Source organism: Medicago truncatula, chromosome 7 (genome assembly GCF_003473485.1).
Source record: "Medicago truncatula cultivar Jemalong A17 chromosome 7, MtrunA17r5.0-ANR, whole genome shotgun sequence".
Taxonomy (NCBI): domain Eukaryota; kingdom Viridiplantae; phylum Streptophyta; class Magnoliopsida; order Fabales; family Fabaceae; genus Medicago; species Medicago truncatula.
Window position 1 is genome coordinate 5,752,146 of NC_053048.1, and position 19,713 is coordinate 5,771,858.

Here is a 19,713-nt window from a genome sequence, read left to right on the forward strand (position 1 = left end):
AGGTAGATCTATAATTGAGATATTTCTTTGTTTTTTAGTTTTTCTAGGACTGATAATTGTGCTCAATTTTCAAAAATAAATAATAATACAAAATGTGGATTTTCTAATGATAATTTTTTGCTCAATAGTTAATGGTAATTTTGTATAGTGATTGTTGCTTGAGTGCATCTCCATGCAGTTTAGGATTTAAATAAGAGAAAATGCCAACATGTGCTTTAAAGTATAAGTTAGAGCATTACATATGTTAATTTTATTTTAAGAGTCATGTTTTTAAATTTTTATAAATGCAAAAATTGTCGTTTTCGAAGTAAAAATTTTTATTATTGAGTGTCTTATCGTGTACACTTGAAACAGAGACCCTTAAATTAATACCATGTTTGGGTGAGCGATAGGGAAAGCCAAACACACAATAAGTCTGAAGCTATAAGATGAAGCTTTTATTCACCGTAAAAATAGATCATTCCAAAGCACACACTAAAAGAATTATTTGTGTGATGATGAAGGGAGATTTATTCATGCGAGAACAATGACTTTCGGCATATCTTTGACGACCACATGGGGGCTTTTGGGTGTTTGTTCAGCTTCAACAACGAAATCTTTGAGTTAGATGTTATGGTTGTGGTCGATGGTTACATTTGAATAAAAAAAATCTTACTTTAGTCTTATTATTCTTGATCGTAGTTTTTCGTTGTCTATTTTTAGTCCAAATTATTTTGCTCATTACAAGACAAGTTAATGTAGTGGCTCATCAGCCAACTTGGTCGGCTAATATAAAATTGATGCTCATAATTTTGATGTTATTCCTGCTTTATTGTACAAATTATCGCTATTGACATGACATAAGTTTATTTCTCTAAAAAGATAACTTATTCACAATCATGTTTTGCATTCTAATAAATATTTAGTGTTAAGGGATCAGGGATGGTACCTCTGTCTAAGGGAAGAAAGACGTTTGAATCTAAAAAACACTTAAAAAATTATTTATATTCACCTTCTTTTAAAGACATTAATTGAACTCGAATCCGACATCTCTCGGATTCAAGATCAATCTCTTTACCACTAAACCAAGTCTTTGAAGTTTTTTTTATTTTATGAATGTCAAATCTTTGAGGTTTCAAATCATGTTTTTTTTTTATATAACATTTATCTTAAAATATAGTTGAGTCAAAAATAACTTAAAAATATAGATAGACATATCCATTATCGATATTTACTGTTAAAAAAAATCAACTTATGGGATTATTTCAATTCTACCTCATCTTTGGTTTACCATCAAAAAAAACTTTTAAATTTACTCGTATCCAATATACTTTTACCAAAAAAAACATTTATCTTTCTTTTCTTATGAATACTTTTTATGTTTCTAAATCTACTTATTTCGTTTTTTTATTATTTTTTACAATAAAATACTAAAAGATATACTAATACTAGTACTTAGATGACATAAGTAGCACTACTTGCTTTGACATTTGGGATTAATTATATGTGTGTAGGGTCTTCTAAAAATGGATGTCTTAGGAATTTGTAAGATGATCAAATGCATGATCAAATAAAGGTTAATGAAAAGTAGGGTTTTTGAGATCTGATGATATGATGATTAATGAAATGAACCTTTTTTGCAATGGAGAAAGTATATACATGATGTTGAACATTAATTAAAACAAAAGGGTTGAAAAATAGCACATTTCTAAATATGTAATCTATGGCTTATGTGGGTGGGACCTGAAAAAACTTAAAGAGATTCTGTGACAAATTGATAAAAGACTAATAAGGATGTTATTTATTGCTCATTTTGTATGTTTCATATTTTAAGCAAGAGTTTTTTTTTCTTTGTAGGCTCTCTATAGATGGAAGAGATGTTTCTTTTTAGCAACTCTATTATAGGAGAGACTTTTTTCTACATGGAGATATTGGAAATTGATTTGAATGTTGTACTATTTTCTTATATGCATTCAAAGCAATGTTGTATGAGAAATGAAATGAAAGCAACGTTTTAATATAGAGAATTATTCTCTTTTATTTGAGGAAAGGTTAGAAATCCTTTATTTTGTTGGACCAATGCATTTGTCTGCACCATAATTATCATATTCTTTTTCATATATAGAATCATATTTAGGGTTTATAAAAAAAATCTGATTAGTAATGACTAAACGAGTTGGATTCATTGGATCCGTATGTTGAATCCGTATTTTTTACCAAAAGATTTGAGATTTTGAACTCATCATTAGTAATTTACCGTCTTATTTAATCTACTAAAAAAAGGAGATGACAACGATACTGGTTGACCCTCTCTATAGGTCAAAATAAAATAAAATATGTTTCACTTCTTTAAGTCACAACTCATTTTCTTATTTTCTTCTATATTTGGCCCATAGAGTAGAGGGAAGAAAGTAATTTAACTTAGAGATATGTTAACTTGTGCCCTTGAAGCATAAGTTAAGAAATCAAATAACTTAATAATTTTGGTTTTGTGATTTTAACTTAATCCTTCTAATAGTTTGTCAATTATGAGCTCATTAACTTTTTTATTTTGGTTGTCTTGCTTACTTATTATTACTTTTTTTGAACGGCCTTGTTTACTTGTCATTGATTTTTAGATGATGAATGATAATTTTAATATTTTTAGCGGTCTCATTAGTTACATATTTGGTTTCCTTGAATCATAGACTTTAGGTGAAGTGATGAAGATGAGGCTGCTGAGGCTATAGAACAAAATGGTTCATTGCTGCTTACTAATTTCACTACACATCCTTTGATTCTCTTCACATGTTTTCTTACTGAGAATGGAAGTTGGATTTTAAATTCACCATGCTCATTTGTTTTGACTTGCTTCTTAAATATTGGTTTTGAAGTTTAATTTCCATCTTTGCATTCTAGTTTAAGTGATGCGTGTAACACCCTAATTTCCGACGTTAATTTTATATAATAACAATCATGGTTTTAACGAAAAATGATGCCACGCACATTCATTCATCTTTTACATAATAAAATAATAGAGAATCAGATACACAACGGAAGATACTTCATAGAAATTTCATAATTATAAATATCTAGTCTTAAACAATATTTGAGAAAAATAGCATAAAACATCATAGTGTTTAAACTTCATAATTTAAAGACATTAAAGGTTTAACCCCGACCATAGTGTTACAGATCAGAGCACGTATTTGTTTGACTACTCAATATCACAAATAATAGCTACGAAATATATCTCTGTCGCCACCTTCTAGCATCCCGCAAAGCTAAAGCTCCTCGTCCTAAGTATTTGTACCCCAAGGGTACAGTCACGAAAATGCACGAACAATAGCAAAAAGGGTGAGAATTCACATCATAACATATATTGAGATACATGAATAATAAAGTAGACAATCATATCATCATCGGTTCTTCATTACATCACATCATCATCAATCATTCATCATATCCTCATCAATCATCATATCCTCATCAATCATTCATCATAATATTCATACAATTTATTTCATAAACATCATTAACACATACATCTTATGCACACTTTTAACACAGGCACATCATTAGCACATATCACAATTCACCTAATATGACCTATATGCAACATACTTCATTCCTAGACCTACATGCATGCCAGTACCGATCCTACCGTCATAATAATGTAGTTCAGAGATGTGTTACAACAGATAAACAACACATCATCTTTACATCATAGTCATTCGTCATTTTTCGTCTTTCGTCATGTTTCGTCATTCGTCTTATAACAATCATAACGTCATTTTATATCATCATTAACACCTCGTCATCATGCAACACTATATGTTCGTCTAATTATATCTAACTCATTTTCTTGTTAAAACTCACGTCATGTTTAGAACTTACACTCATCATTGGTTTTCTCGTCATTCTATGCATCCTTTACTCCCAATAACCTACCTTATCCTTCATTCTTGGTTTTTACGATTTATACGACTAGACTTATTAAATCTTAAGACCCTATCATCAGATATTAATTTTATCATTATTGTCGTTTATTACCTTAGACCACTAACATCGTACACTTATTTTATTCGGTTGTACTCTTTAAATATAATTTAAATCATTAGACTCAACCCTTACTCTAGGGCTCTACCTCGCCAACGTCATTACCTCATACATATATTTAACCCTAACTATCTTTCTCCTCGTATATACACCTCTTCAATTCTTTAACATTATTGTTTATCTTAACTCTTATTTATGAGAACTTAAAATCATCATCCCTTCAAATTGTTGTTTGTTCAAGTTTATAATCAACAATTTGACATTGCCATGCCAATAGCCCAATACTATTACCATGTCGGTATCAAAGTACTTTATTAAAAAGTAAAACCTTAAAATAAAGTGAAGGAAAATGAAAAGATGAAATGACATAACCCATCTCAAAAACTGCCACGGACTTTAAGGTAGGCCCCTTCTTCTCCACGTGTCCTAACTTTGTTGAACCACAGTGTACTATATTTTTTATTTTATTTTTCAACAAAAATATACGAAATAATAATGGATAGTATAGTTAAAATTAAAATCTATAAGAATACAAGAATCGGTTAAACCTTTTCACATAGTAAGAAAACAATTACAAAAAATAATCTGTCAAGAATTAACTAAGTTGGAACTGATCTCTCCTCCGCCTCTCACGGCGGAGCCTCCGCTCTACGTGCCGCCGTAACTTCTCTCCGACGAGGTTTTTATTTTCAATCTTTGATTCATTCCAAAACAATTTGAACACCGGATCGATTTTTTTGTTTTGTTTTTACGAATCAAACGATTTGATTTTATTTTTTCCCTTCAGTTTTTAGTGTTTTATTGAATTGGAATTGAAGGTTGGTATTTGCAGATAAATATTATTGAGATTGAGAAGGTAAAGTTGACGATGGGCGGTATGTTTGATCATTCAGCAGGATGAAGCAGGCGAGAATCCTATCTCATTTCGATTATTCAATTAATTACTATGTATTTTTTTGAATAAACAGTAGAATATTAGTTTATTTACATGAGTGAGAATGTAGAATAATAATCATATAGTAAATTTTCTTCTTATAAAATCCTGAATTTCGTTGTTAGTCCTCTAAAAAAATCATACTTTTGAGTCCTGTCAAATTTTTTTTTTGTTAGTATCTTTAATCTCTAAAGATTGTCCATGAGTTTAGCTCAGATGATATAGATAATGCATAAAAATATGCAAGGTTCGGGTTCGAATCCCGGCCAGCACAACAAAAAAAAATCCCTAAAGATTTTAAAAGAAAATGTTGCAGCTACGATTTTTTTTTTTAGGAAATAAAAATGAAATTCTATGTTTATATTGACTATTTACTTAATTAACCTTGTTATTATACAAAAACTTTTTTTTTTGTTCTAAAAATAAGGTTATAGTATATGTTTTTTATCCTTATAAATATTTAAAATTTTGTTTTTGATCATATAAAATAAAATCACATTTTTCAGTCCTGTCTGTAGAGTTATCCGTCAACATTTGTAGTCTCCACTTGTTAGCTCAACTGGCAAAATGCCGAAATTGTTAGGCCGGATGCCATGACCGGGGTTCGAACCCCGGTACCTCCACTTGTGTGTGTGAGTTTGTAATGGCTTTGCCATTTCGTCTATCTACCAAAAAAAAAAAAAAAAAAGAAATCCTTTTGTCATATAGTATCTCCTAATTTTTAAAATTATGAGCAACAATTTTTATTTTTATTCAATATATACGCAAAGTCTTTGTTTTTGTCATATGGATCTCTGAATTTTATAATTCTTTTTTATTTTATGCTTTTTGTAAGAGGTAAATATAATATAATAGTATTAGTGTTATTTTGTGGATTTCATTATTGTGTCCTAAAATTAGTACTAGCCAGTTATTGTTGTCGGGTTTGTTAGGATCATATTATTATTATTATGAAGATAAGGAGGGTCCAAATCCATTATTAAATTATGTAGTTTTGTTGGCATATGGATATAGTACCAATTTGCATGATCTATTTTAGTGGTTGTTACTTGTTTTTGAGGTTATTCAAACCTACCCTGAAATGAATCATGATGTAACTACTTATCTATTCTAATATCCTTAACTATTTGTTAAAAACAACCTGAGGAAGGGAAAATTATTATTATTATTGAAAGTGATATTAACTACAATTTTACAACTATATCCGAAGGGATTTGAACTCCGTTGTCAAAAATAATTTTGATTAAATATTACTTTGAACTCTGAAAACGATACAGAAAATGAACAATTTTTTATTTTTATAAGAGACCTTAAAAAGGAACCAAGGGGTTAAATTCAATTTTTACATCAATTTATTTAGGACTTGAATCTTGAGATGAAATGATTCCTTTGCTAGGATTTATTGTCACTAAATAGTGATGGTCGGTTTGTCTTTAGTTGAGTAGTTAAGGAAGATAGAATTTTAGTTATTAATTAATGGTATAAAAAACCGTTTATTTCTGGGTGATTATTTCACATAGGAAAGGTTAGCTAGAATAAATACACATTTCATGACGTGGTTGTGATTAGGTTGAGTGAGAAAAATGAAAGAAATTATTGGATCCCTTTCCAAACTATGTATGAAACACAAATTACATCATGATTTCTCATCAACAGTTATAGAATAGAACAAACAAACTCGGGCACCTTATACCCCTTTGGAAACTGATGAACTCGGTCGATCCAATCCGGGTATGGTTCCTAGACGTCGAATTCTTTCCTCTGATTTGTATTTGAAATATCAGTTGCATTTTTTTTTTTTTCTTTCAACAAGCTTACACTAATCTGATTTCCACTGTCTCTGGTCAACACTGATTTCATTTCTTAGGAGTAACTAAGGTAAGATGTCACTCTTTTTACATATTTGACTGATGGAGGTAATATGCATCAAATTCTTCTCTTTCTATTAATTTGGTTTGATACCTTTAATCCTTTAGTTACTACCTTTAATCCTATAGTTACTACTTCAAATGACTGCATACAGGGTAAAGTTTAAACATCTTTTCCCCATACTTGACTAAACATTAAGATTTTGTATGAGTTTGCCTTTTTTTGTCAATCTCTATTTCGAACCATATAGTGATTTGTTTTTCTTCTTATTTTGGTTAGCTTCTGTTGTCAGGTGGCATCTCTAATGTAGTGGTTTTATCGAGTAACCAGCTCATATGTAAGATCCTTTGGAGTATTTTCAATTTTGTAAAGGACTATGATTGTTCATGGAAAAAACTCTTCTCAAGTAGTGCCAGCATCTGAGTTGGGCGTTTGCTTGAGAGAGAAACTCTCTGCCGCTGGTATTCAAGTTTGCCTCTTCTCCTTTTCCTTACATGTATCCTGATTCCAACACCTGTTTACATCACGAGATGGCGGCTGCAACCTTCAAAGGGCATCCTAGTGAATGTTTCGGGAATAAGAAAATGGAAAGAAAGCCTTCTGGTAGAAGACGTGTATTTGTACAGACTGAAACCGGGTGTGTTCTAGGCATGGAATTAGAAAGAAGTGACAATGCACATACTGTGAAGAGGAAATTACAGGTAGCATTCAATGTCCCAACTGAGGAAAGTTCACTTATTTGCGGCGACACGGTCTTGAAAAATGATCTAAGTGTGGTTCGAAATGATTCTCCACTTCTTCTCACCAGGAACTTTTTGCACAGGAGTTCATCTACACCGTGCCTTTCTCCAACCAGTAGGGATCTTCAGCATAGAGATCAGAGTGGACTGATTGAGATTATTGGTTGCTCGGATATGTTATCTGGAACTAAACAACTGGTTAAGGATATTATCATGGCAATAAAAGGCGGCGTCGAACCAATCCCTGTTCAGAGTGGGTTAGGAGGTGCATATTATTTTAGAAACTGCTACGGGGAAAATGTCGCTATTGTGAAACCAACTGATGAGGAACCTTATGCACCAAACAATCCGAAAGGTTTTGTCGGTAAAGCTCTCGGACAACCAGGACTGAAAAGGTCAGTGAGGGTTGGAGAGACGGGTTTCAGAGAAGTTGCAGCTTACCTTCTGGACCATGATCATTTTGCAAACGTGCCTTCTACTGCTCTCGTGAAGGTTACACACACTATTTTCAATGTTAATGATAGGGTCAATGGTAATATGCAACCAAACAAGAAGCAAATAAGCAAGATTGCATCGCTGCAGCAGTACATTCCTCATGATTATGATGCAAGTGATCACGGAACTTCTAGTTTCCCTGTTGCTGCTGTTCACAGGATCGGAATTTTAGATGTACGAATCTTAAACACAGACAGACACGCAGGAAATCTTCTTGTCAGGAAGCTTGACGGGCTTGGAAGGTTTGATCAGGTCGAGCTTTTTCCAATCGATCATGGTCTTTGTCTACCTGAAAATTTGGAAGATCCTTATTTTGAATGGATCCATTGGCCTCAGGCTTCAATCCCTTTCTCTGACGATGAACTCAAATATATATCTCATCTAGACCCGTTTCGTGATTCAGAAATGCTTAGAATGGAGCTTCCTATGATCCGTGAAGCATGCTTGCGGGTTTTGGTTCTTTGCACTTTGTTCCTCAAGGAAGCAGCGGCCTTTGGTCTTTGTCTAGCAGAAATCGGCGATATGATGAGTAGGGAATTTCACTTTCATGGTGAAGAGCCCAGTGAGCTTGAGCTAATATGTATTGAGGCAAAGAAACTGTTTGATCGTGAAGATTTCTCCTCTTTTGAGACGAAATTTGGAGACAAAGATTTGACCGTTTTTCAGTTAGATTGCGAGCATGATCAGGATTTGGAATTCGCTGCAAATATTGAAGAGAAGCCAACAGTATCGCTACCTCTTAAATTCAGAACGAAAAACGGAAACTCCAGACTCAAACTTTCTAAACTAGAGGAGAGTGTGATAGAGGAGGAGGAGGAAGAATGTGATGCATATTCTAACTCCATGGGAAAATTGGTGCTTAATATTTCAAAGCTATCTGAGTCAGTGAAAAACACGACGATCAATGAGAGAAGTCTGCAGAACTCGAGTGTGAAGCAAAGGAGTGGATCATTAGTTGGGACATCATCTGGAAATACTAGTGTGAATGAGTTGATTACTAGTTCAAGTTTTGTGAAGCTGACAGATATGGATGAAGAGAAATGGAACCAGTTTCTTGAGAATTTTCAAAGGTTATTGGTCCCAGCTTTTGTTAATTGCAAAGAAAGGAATTTGGGAAAGAGGCAGAGACAAAGACTTGGAACATCATGCCAGTTTTAGAGGCATTATAAATGAATATTGTGTGAAACAATAAACTTTTAAAGGTCTGTGCAATGTGTCACACCGTATACCTTGAATTATATATAGATATATAGTTGGTAAGTGAAAGTGTGAATGTTGAATAATTGAGGTTACATGCCATGATATACCAATGTTTTCAGGAGATTTAAATTTAAATGATATTTCATGTTTGGTTCGTTTGTTGGCTTTAAATTCTCCTCTTTTCCACTTTTCCCTCTTTCGATGAATTGTCACTTTATCCTTGTATAGACTTGCAAGTTGAAATGAATAAATCTTTAAGTATAATAAAACAGTAGACCAGTGCGTGTTGTAAAATGTTTGGGAGCTTCTTTTTTCTCCCATTGTTCTCTAAAAAAACACTTGAAACTGAAAGTATATTTTTAGACAGAAAAAATATGTTTTTGTCTTGAAGTTTACTTTCAATGGTGGAATTTACCAATTTAATGGTAAAAGTCAGTTTGTACATAATGCAAGACTTGCCTCACTTGTACACTATATATTTGACATTTAATTTTAGTAGACAAGCGTCTATTCAATTTTGCATAATATAAAAAACATCTACATAATGTTATATTCCATTATATATATATATTATTATTATTACTATAAGCCAAAGTCTCGGATTCCAACCTAAGTTTTCACTCTAGTAAATATTGAAAAAGTACTTAAGGAGAAATTATCCTGCGTAGATGATATCTGGATTTTAAAAAATAATCACTACTAAGTTGCATGTGAGCTCAAATTGCAAGGCTCACTTTCCATGAGGGGGTCGCTTGCGGGCAGGTGAATAATCCATGAAAAACAGGCTGTTCATCTCTTTGGCAGTATGATCAATACCTTGAGGTTCTTTAAAAACTTGTTGTTTAGACCTAAAGGATCTCTTTGAGCTACCCTTATAAACTGGAACAGCATAATCACAATCTTTTGAACACTTTGTGTTTGTGTTGGTGGTGAGACTCTTTCTTGAACTTGCAAACTTGTTGATTTTCGAATCTGCTTTTGCTGGGGTTACCATTTGCTTCTGTTTGTTTGAATTTATAAATCAGGTCAAAAATATTGAACAAGTTATTTCACAATATTAATACATTATTAATTAGTTTTTTGGTATTATAATTATTTTTTGTTGCTAACTTTCCAATTCTTAGAGGTAGAGGCCCTAGCAAGTCACAATTTAAGATAAGTAAAGTTTTACAAAAAAAAAAATAAATAAAAGAGAAGAGAAACAAACACGTCAAGAAATGTTTACCCAGTTCAGTCCAAATTGACCTACTCTGGAGGTGAGATTGATTCTCCAATTCAGTGTCAATGAGTTCTTTACAAAGAGATATAAAAGGGTTATAAGAGCATCCACAATGAAGACATCAATTTTCAGATATTTAAATGGATCTCACGTGTACACATCACTTATTTATAATTTTTTTAATAGTAATATCTAATAAGTTCTCAATCCCTCCAACCCCGTATCTCACGCAAATTTTTTAAATGAGACTCACTAATCGACCATCAATAACTTTATATAATTACATTTCAATTTTTTTATATTAAAAGAGTGTGTGTCTCGCTTAAGATTGGGGTCTTAAGTGAGATCCCGAGTCTTATAAGATTCTGAAAAAATTTCTCCTCAATGGTAGTACTTAATAGGTATCGGGTCTTAGTTGAAGACACTGCCGTTGAAGATGGTCAAAAATTAGCTTCAACAAGCTCACAAAGAACAAAACATAATTTCTACTCTTTTTTCAATCTCTCAAATGAACAAGAAACTCAATGATTTTCACTCATCGAAGGTGTTTACAAGTGTTTCCCAACCCAAGAGAATTTCTTAAGAGAATCTTCACCAAAAACTCTCACCCTTAAAGTACCTCATTTGATTTCCTAAGTTTCTCTCTCTTAAAGTTCTACTCAGAAAATGAAAATGAAACCTTAAATAGTGCACGAGTTCTGTCAAAATCGTGTCCCGGTTTTCTAGTTGGTACACTGTACAACTGAATGTTATCCAAAAATTATGCCCCAATTTCTACAAATCATATCCCAATTTTTATCAAGCCAAAACCCCCAAAACTTGCACAAAACCGTGCTCTCATTTCTCCAAATCGTGTCACAATTTTTTTCCTAGATTTCAATCATCAATTTTTAGACAATTCTCAACAAACTTATTTGTTATTTTGGTTTTATATGGGCTATTATTTTGGTTTTATATGGGCTATTTAAATAGAGGTAATTGGTACTATCAAACACTAATTGTGAAAACCTTCTTCAATTGAGATCAAAATATTGGATCACTGTACTACAAGTCTAACCCCTCATGCTCTGTCGGTGGAGTATCAAATCTATCATATTAATTATATTTCTTACTCTCTCCATTTTTCTTTTTTAATGTTTTAGAACTTTAAATATATTCTAAAATATTTGATTATTTAGTATATTTAATATTTATTTTCAAGTTTACCCTTGTTAAAAAACACACTATAAAACTATTAAAAGAGTTGTGACCTTTGATTTATCACATGTGAATTTAATCATAAATAAGAACATTTTAGTACAAAACATACAAATATTTTTATATTTTAATTATTCATTAAGACTTGTGTCAAGAGCTAATACATCAAAAGATAAAAATCAAAGGAAGTAGTTTATATATCTGACTTGAGATAGAGAGAGTAATAAGCATTACATATATTGTAACTATATATACCCTATTCTATTAATAAATTTTTGGTTCCTTCAAATTTTCATAACCACAATTTATATATTCTTTTGCAACTTTTTTTGCAATTTGGGATTTCCGATGAGTTACAAATCTCTTGGTATTATTCTCTTAATTCAATTTCAACGAGTACACATACTTTAGAGTATTACCCTATTAATTTATTACTATTGTCATTCTCATCTTACTCCAAATTATAAAGTAAGAAACCCTATTAGATACAAAAATAAAAGACGATAAATCAAATCTATACAATACACATTTATTAGCGTCTACAAAATGGATGTAAAAGTTCTACCAAATTTTATTAGATATACATGCAATATATGCATATAAAGTGGGAAAAAATGTATGTACATGTTTTACAAAATTTTATTGAACCTATTAAGAAATATATGCTTATTAGCCTTTTTATAAATAAGTCAAATGTTCTATTTAAAATTTTTAATACAAATTAGATTAGGCTTTTAAACAGACTAATAGGTCAAGCCGGACTGTTAAGAAGGGTAATCCAAACTTAAAATAAAACATTTGACAAGCTAATAAGTTAGGCTTAGACTTTAGTTTTTTCAACTAGGTCTGACCTATTTAAGCAAAGTCCAGCTCGGTCCAGAATATTCTTACCCGTAATCGGAAGCCACGACACCTTTGTTATATTTAATTTTTTGTTTGAGTCATGTTAACTAGTGTCACAAAATATTTTTACCATATTTAATTCTTTGACGAGTGTTTTAAGAGTATTTGTTAACATTTCTCTATGTTAAGTAATCTAAATCTTGTACTAAATTTTGCTTTATTACTGATACTCAATTGTTTTAAATTAGATAAATAAGAATTCTCCTATAAACATATACTTTTTTTATCAAGTATTTTATACGTTAGAAATTCATCTTTTAAAATAAATAAGTAGAAAATCTGTAATTTAAACCTAGACCTTTACATAATGTAAAGTGCGGGGTTTAAACGGTAGACTCCCCATTTATTAATCATATTCTAAATATAAAGAGGAAGAAAATGAAAGTCATTGCGGGTAGCATAAGAGATTGATACCCTTTGCCAAAGCACGAAAACTACCATTGTTTGACACCTAATAAAAACAATCTGAAAGTTGTTGTGTCTATCGAGAATAACGACTCTTCAATTATCTATGGTAGAGCCATATTTAGAGTTACTCCCTCCGTTCCTATATGTAAGCACCATTTACCTTTAATAAAATGGTGCTTACATATAGGGTTAGAGAGAGTATTATATTTGACATTGTGAACATTGTCAACAAGTTGTTTAAGATCAAAATCAATGATGACATGAAGTAGACCTGAAGCCAATAAATATATACCTTTTGAGCAAATTTCGCTTTGATTTTATCTCCCTCAAACTCGTTTTTGTTCCATTCCTGACCTGTAGTAACAACTGTGGTATTTTAGATTGTTTATGGTTCGGTTCAAGAAGAAAACTAAACCAAACTGAACTGTTACTATAGTTCAAAAAAACTGAACCGGACCATTAATGGTTTGCCTCGAACCGAATGGAAATGTTTAGGTATATGTTGCACCAGTTCTATGGCTCGGAAACGAACCAAAACTACCTTTACAAAAAATTGAAATGTACTTTTTTCGTTCGGAAGTGATTTTCTTAACCGAATTGCACCAAATTTGTTATTATTAACCGATAACTAAGACTGTTGAAAAAAAACTTAACAACACTAAACCAAATTGAATATTAGGACATTAAAAAAAACCAAAAACTGAACCGCACCAAGTTCACAAACTGAGCTGGTCGAATAGTTCAGCTCACAAACTGTTAGTCGTAGTTTGATATTTTTCAGTGCGGTTCAATTTGGTTTAGCGGTTTGGTTTGATTTTTTTAAACAACCCTGAAAATTAGCCAGATTATGCAATTTTTATTAGTTTGATATATTTTGGAAACTAAATAAACAAATACTTAACATATATTATTTTACCTGAAACAACTCTGACCAAGAGGCATCCTAGTAAAAGGCTTGAGAGCAATATGAAAATGAGCTTCATCTCAGTGTTTCCCTTTCTTATGAGTGTGTTTTCTGAGGATGAGAAATAATAACTAGCAAAAAACTAGAGTTTTTATAGAAAAGTTCAAAGTTCAAAACCTAGCTAAAGCTAGCCTGGCATTATTCCAATTGGTATGTTAAATACTTAGGACAGCTCAAATTAAAACACATGAATATACTAAATTACAATCAAGTGACTAAAGAAAAAACAATGCCAGGGAACCGGTTGGTATGGACTACAATGATTGAACGTGGCCATTCTGTTGCTCTAAATCTCATTTTGATTCAAATGAGGTACAATTTTACTACCATAACTGGATTTTAACATTTCACGATTTGACTGTGTTGACGAAGAAAAATATCTCTTCAACAAATGAACTTTATGATCAATCTAGGATTCAAGTTAGATCATGTTGGGTTCTTAGTTGACTGGTTTATTGTCTCAAGTATTTGCTTGGTGTGCAAGAAACATATAATGATAGACAAACGTAGTAAAAATGCAAGAATAAGAACATTAATTCATAAAAGTACATAAAAGTAAGAACAAAATTAAAATAAAATGGTGTTATTATAATCAAGATTGAGTTATATACAATACATCATTCGATCGAACAACCAGTAAGATATTTTATCCTATGTGGGAGGATGTGTATTCTAGTAGGCTAATTTATCGAACAAAACTGAATTCCTTTCCATGGAGAACAATTAGACTATTTATAGAAAAAGAGAAGAATCTAACTTTAGATTTTGTATGAATGAAACATGTCTTCTTATAGCTACTTAAAAACTTCCGTTGCAAGTTTCTTCTGATCTTCAAATTCTAGTCTTTGCTAACTTCTGAAATGAACTTATTTTTGTTGTAACCAACTCATAAACTTCTCTTGTTTACTTTTGACATGGTAGTTACTTGGAATTTAAAAGGCTTTAAGTCTTCGAACCTTGCTAGAAATACCTTATTGGACTCTTTCCTGATGATCTTTGAAGGAACTTTTCGAGTGATCATGTTGAATTAAGATATAACTCTTCTTTCGAGTGTGAATTTTCGAGAAACACTTCAAATTTTCTCTGACCTATCACTAAATCGAAAACAATTGCTCAAATTTTGCATATAACAGACTGACAAGTTAAGTTGAATCCATTCCTTAGTTGTATCAGGAATTTCTAGTAAATGCTTTTAGTTTTATTGGATAATTACATGAAATGCTAAGACATGGATATATGAAATGCATTGCTTTGGTTGTATACTTTTTTTGGCTACCTGTTAAATACAAAGAGTGTTATTTAAGGAACTGCAAACTGATAAACCAGTTCCAACTCATCAATCCACACCCAAGCCAACTCAGCAATCCGAGGCAAGGATTGAAGGCTTATGACTGCTCTAAGTTAGTTAGATTACGGTTAAAGTGGTTATGATCTCATGTTCAAGACTTCAAGTCACACGTGACTTATAGGGATAAACTTCAGAAGCTGACCATGATTCGAGATGCATGCTAGCGGGTTTTGGTTCTGTGCACTTAAATTTGTTCTTCAAGGATGCAGCAGCCTTTGGTCTAATTTAGGGATAAACTAACAATTATATTTACAGGTAGTTAGGTTATCCTAACTACCTAATTTGCTTTCTCAACGGTTTGGTTTTTTTTGCTCCCAATGCATTGCTTTTGTATTCTTCTTCATTTTTTTGAATAGTATGATGGAATGCTGCAAATGATTGTGATGCCTTCCTCTATGGTGATGCATTTGCATACCATTTGTTTCACTTAATATATATGAAACGATTATGTATATGGAAGAAATTAAATTGGTGCAACATTCTTTACAAGACTAAAAATAGTGACACTTTTTTCTATTAGAGTATCATCAATTGACTATTTATTCTATCTTAAATCTTCCGTTCCTGTAATCTTTGAGTGGCGGTGGCATACTCAATTTCACCGGTTGCCACCCTAGCTCAATGGCATTGCCAAATTGAACACCTTCATTCGGTTCGAAACTGGGACTTTCCAATTGTTTCTGTTAGTTTCAAGTGGTACTTGCTACTTCGTTTGTAGACGAAATAAAAATAAAAATAGAAGAGTGTTATTTACTAAAACAATAATATACTAGAAGAATATGATTGTTTGTGTTGAGGATGGTATATACACATAAGAGGGGCAATTGGTGGAGAAGGAGCTGCGCTAGTGGAGCGTCACAAACCCTAATTCATCACAAACAATACTGAACAGTAGTACTATATATATTGATTGTAACATTGTAAATCATAATTCATCATAAAAATAAAACGAAACTATAGCTGCTCTACCCTATAGTTGCAGAGGTAGACACCATTGGTCGAACTGCGTTAACAAAGATCGATCGTGTCCATTATCTTATACTTTCATTTACATTAATCTTCTGTTATTGGCTTGAAGGTATAATATAATAAACAATACTGAAAATGCATGCAGTCTACATATATCTCTTTTTAATATTTGGAAACAAACAAACAAACTTTTTGGCACATGAAAAAAGAAAGGACTATAATATATAGCTAACCTATACTATATTATATATCTAGGTGATTACTATAAGTTGCTAGCAACTTGGTACAAAATTGAATATGATCATGAACCTGAAATATTATACACTATGGATTATTAGGTTGGTGGTTATTGATGGGTGGCCTATGGGATGGTTTTCCCTTATGACTATAGTCTTTATACATGAGACTTCCAATCTCTTTTGCAGCATCAATACTTTGAGCTTCTTCAGAAATTTGTATAGATCTTGTTGATCTCTCTGGGCTACCCTTAATTGGCACAACATCACAATTTTGTGAACACTTTGTGTTTGTGTTGGTGAGGCTATTCCTTGGAATTGCAAACTTTGTATTTGCCTTCATTGTCACATGTTTCTGTTTAATTCATGAGTATTAATATGGTTAGAAATAATACTTCATCAGTTTCTTATATAATACAAGTCATTTTAGTAAATAATACACAAATTAATAGAGATTTCAATATGAACAAATTTTGCAGGGACTAAAATAAAATACAGAAGATCAAAAGTAAAAAGTTGTAGACTCGTATAAGAACGCAAAACCAGAAAATTATATATTTGCAGAGACTAAATGCATATTTAAACCTATGATAAATTACCTGCGCATCGTTCATTTTTACTTGAAATAAGCTTCTAAATGACTTCCTCAGACCATCATTCTCATTACCTGTGGAATGGAAGCAACATAGTACAAAGAGTAATATATAAGATTTTTTATCACCATTTGATAATATAAGATTTTAATTACTATATTATATAGAGAATATGCATGTTAGGGCAAATTATGTTTTAATCAAGATTTCCTTCACAATATACTAGAATATTAATGGACCTTTTCATAGTCTAGAAAATTAATTGCCAAAGTATATTGTATTATATACTTGTGATGTGCAAAAAAATTAATTTCTATTCCTACACTGATGAAGCTATAGCTAGCTAGGAGATTCACTCACAAATGCTTTATTTTTCACTCAGTTATGTTTTGGAAGGTGGTGCCTTGGTCCATGATAATCATCAGTGAAATCTACAGAACCAAAATCCATTTTCAGCTTTCTTGTTGGTTTACTTTTCTTCTCTTTAATACAACATTTTACAATTTTATATTTGGACCCCTCCCTTTCAAAGTCACATATTCCATCACAATAAGTTGCACCTGAAATCTTTGAAGTCTCTCTTTTTCCATTCTTAGAATCAACACTTGTTTCTTCATGATGCATTATGGTTCCAAATCCTAGCTTCCTCATATGAAAAAATCCAGTGATTCTCTGAAAAGGTTCCTGATCATAGATACAATCATCAAAACAAGAATAAAATTAACAATTTTTAGAAAATAATTTAAGTGTAAATCGTTGAAGTTAACTTGGTATAGCATATTAATCTTCTTTTTTACTAAGGAAAATTAATATTATTGCAAACTACAAACACCAAGGAAATTTATTATATCATGTATATCCATGAGGTTTACTATTGGGTCATGACTATATAAATAAACAATTTCTCTGATTTTTTATTTTTATTTTCTAGTGACCGATACATACTCAAATAAACATACATACATTTTTTTTTTATCAAAATAAAAACAAAAACACGAAGATTGTGAAGACCCGGAATCAAACTTGGGATCCCACATAAAATATTTTCACAGTCAAACCATTACACTATAATGTGGACTTCTGATTTTATTTATAAGCAAAAATAAATTATTTCATATCTTTAAGAAAATTATTTAATCTTTTTTAATTTTCTCGAAGTAAGAAATTACACTATAAATTTCCCATTGTACAAACTTGTTTCATAAGAATAAAAAAAAGTTAATGGAAAATAAATTAATCAAAAGATACTTTAGAAGTAATAGCACTATATTTACTAGATTTAATTAGGTTTACTTATATATTTAATCTAGAAGAATTACCTTTTGTGATGATATGGCTGTAATTTCAGCAACTTCAAGCCTGTTTTTGTTCCATTCTTGACCTGCAGTTACAGTTGTGGTAATTTTAATCAGATCATGCAAACTTTGTTTTGATATTTTGGTAACCAAATTAAATAAATAAATAGACAACATTTTTTTTTTTACCTGAAACAACTCTTGCTAATGAGTCCCTTTGGAAAGTAAGGATCAAGAGACCTCCTAGTAAAAGGCTTGAGAGCAATATGAAGATGAACTTCATCTTAGTGTTTCTTTTTCTTATATGAGTGTATTTTCTTTAGTTTAATTAACAACTGAAAGAGAGAAAAGTTAACTAGCAAAACATGAGTTTTATAGAGGGGTTCAAAGTCCAAAATCAAGTCAAAGCTAATTAGGGTTCCGACACCTTTTCTACTGATTATATTATATTATTCCTTGGAAGGTTAAACACTTAGGACAGCACAAAATTATACAGATGATTAAATTACTAATAAAGGTGTACTATCTTTTTTCAATTTTTGGGTTTTTAAGAAAATTGGCTCTTATTATAAGTGAGTTTTTAATTAGTTTCAAATATACATTTGTTTTTATTTGTCCACTCACCTATTTCTTTATGTTTTCTTTGAAAACAAGTAACAACATATGGTGTAAGTATCGACTGATTCAAATAGCTCAATCTCATTGTTTATTAGCGGAGTTCAATTGAAGTTAGACTCAAAGTAAAACTATATATGAATTGTTCCAACACATGAATTGTTGGCATCGAACATGAGACTAAGAGAGAAACACACTTCTGATTTATATAGCTTGCACTATCATATCAACCCGTCTTTATTTATTAATGTAAGTTTACAATAATTTTTAAAATTTAACTATATTTATTTTTGGATATATTGATGGTCAAAGCCAAAAAAAAAGGCTGCAATTTCATCAATGAGGAGTAGAAACTCCTCCAACAATATAAGCTAACAATGAATCTATAATTTGAGTTGCACAACACCTATAAACTATATATCAAGGAAGGACCTCCTTCACAACCCATAATTGTTTACTTCAGAATAATAAGAATGACAAACTCTTAACATTTTGAATCCATTTCCATATATAGTAATCAAATAGTGTGTTACACCAAACGACATGCTGCAGCACTCCCACAAAGAACTAGATTTTAACGTGTTAACTCCATTCAAATCTATATATTTATCTCGCTTTCATATTTTCATCGACATTTCTGACCGTATTTGTTAAGAGTCCCACATCGTATAAGAGTTGGTCTGACAATGTGTTTTTAAGTGGGAGCAATCT

The 19,713-nt window shown here is 31.4% G+C and overlaps 2 protein-coding genes across 4 annotated transcripts; one reads left to right on the top strand and one right to left on the bottom strand.

Moving 5' to 3' along the window:
- Positions 1–4,533: 4,533 nt before the first annotated feature.
- Positions 4,534–9,426, top strand: LOC11424895 (phosphatidylinositol 4-kinase gamma 7). Of its 3 annotated transcripts, XM_003621533.4 has the most exons (3): positions 4,534–4,696; positions 4,850–4,923; positions 7,113–9,426. In XM_003621533.4, the coding sequence occupies exon 3, from the start codon at positions 7,315–7,317 to the stop codon at positions 9,211–9,213; it is 1,899 nt and encodes a 632-aa protein (XP_003621581.1). In that variant the 5' UTR covers positions 4,534–4,696; positions 4,850–4,923; positions 7,113–7,314; the 3' UTR covers positions 9,214–9,426. The 3 variants fall into 3 exon arrangements, with proteins under 3 accessions (XP_003621581.1, XP_024625445.1, XP_024625450.1); XM_024769677.2 differs by lacking the exons at positions 4,534–4,696; positions 4,850–4,923 and adding an exon at positions 5,764–6,829; XM_024769682.2 differs by lacking the exons at positions 4,534–4,696; positions 4,850–4,923 and adding an exon at positions 5,764–6,682.
- A 6,876-nt stretch (positions 9,427–16,302) lies between these two features.
- On the bottom strand, positions 16,303–18,717 carry LOC11434807 (uncharacterized). The gene is made up of 5 exons (XM_003621535.4): positions 18,577–18,717; positions 18,412–18,473; positions 17,653–17,776; positions 17,099–17,166; positions 16,303–16,854 (listed from the first exon to the last, which is right to left on the bottom strand). The coding sequence occupies exons 1-5, from the start codon at positions 18,668–18,670 to the stop codon at positions 16,588–16,590; spliced, it is 615 nt and encodes a 204-aa protein (XP_003621583.1). The 5' UTR covers positions 18,671–18,717; the 3' UTR covers positions 16,303–16,587.
- Between the last annotated feature and the right edge of the window lie 996 nt (positions 18,718–19,713).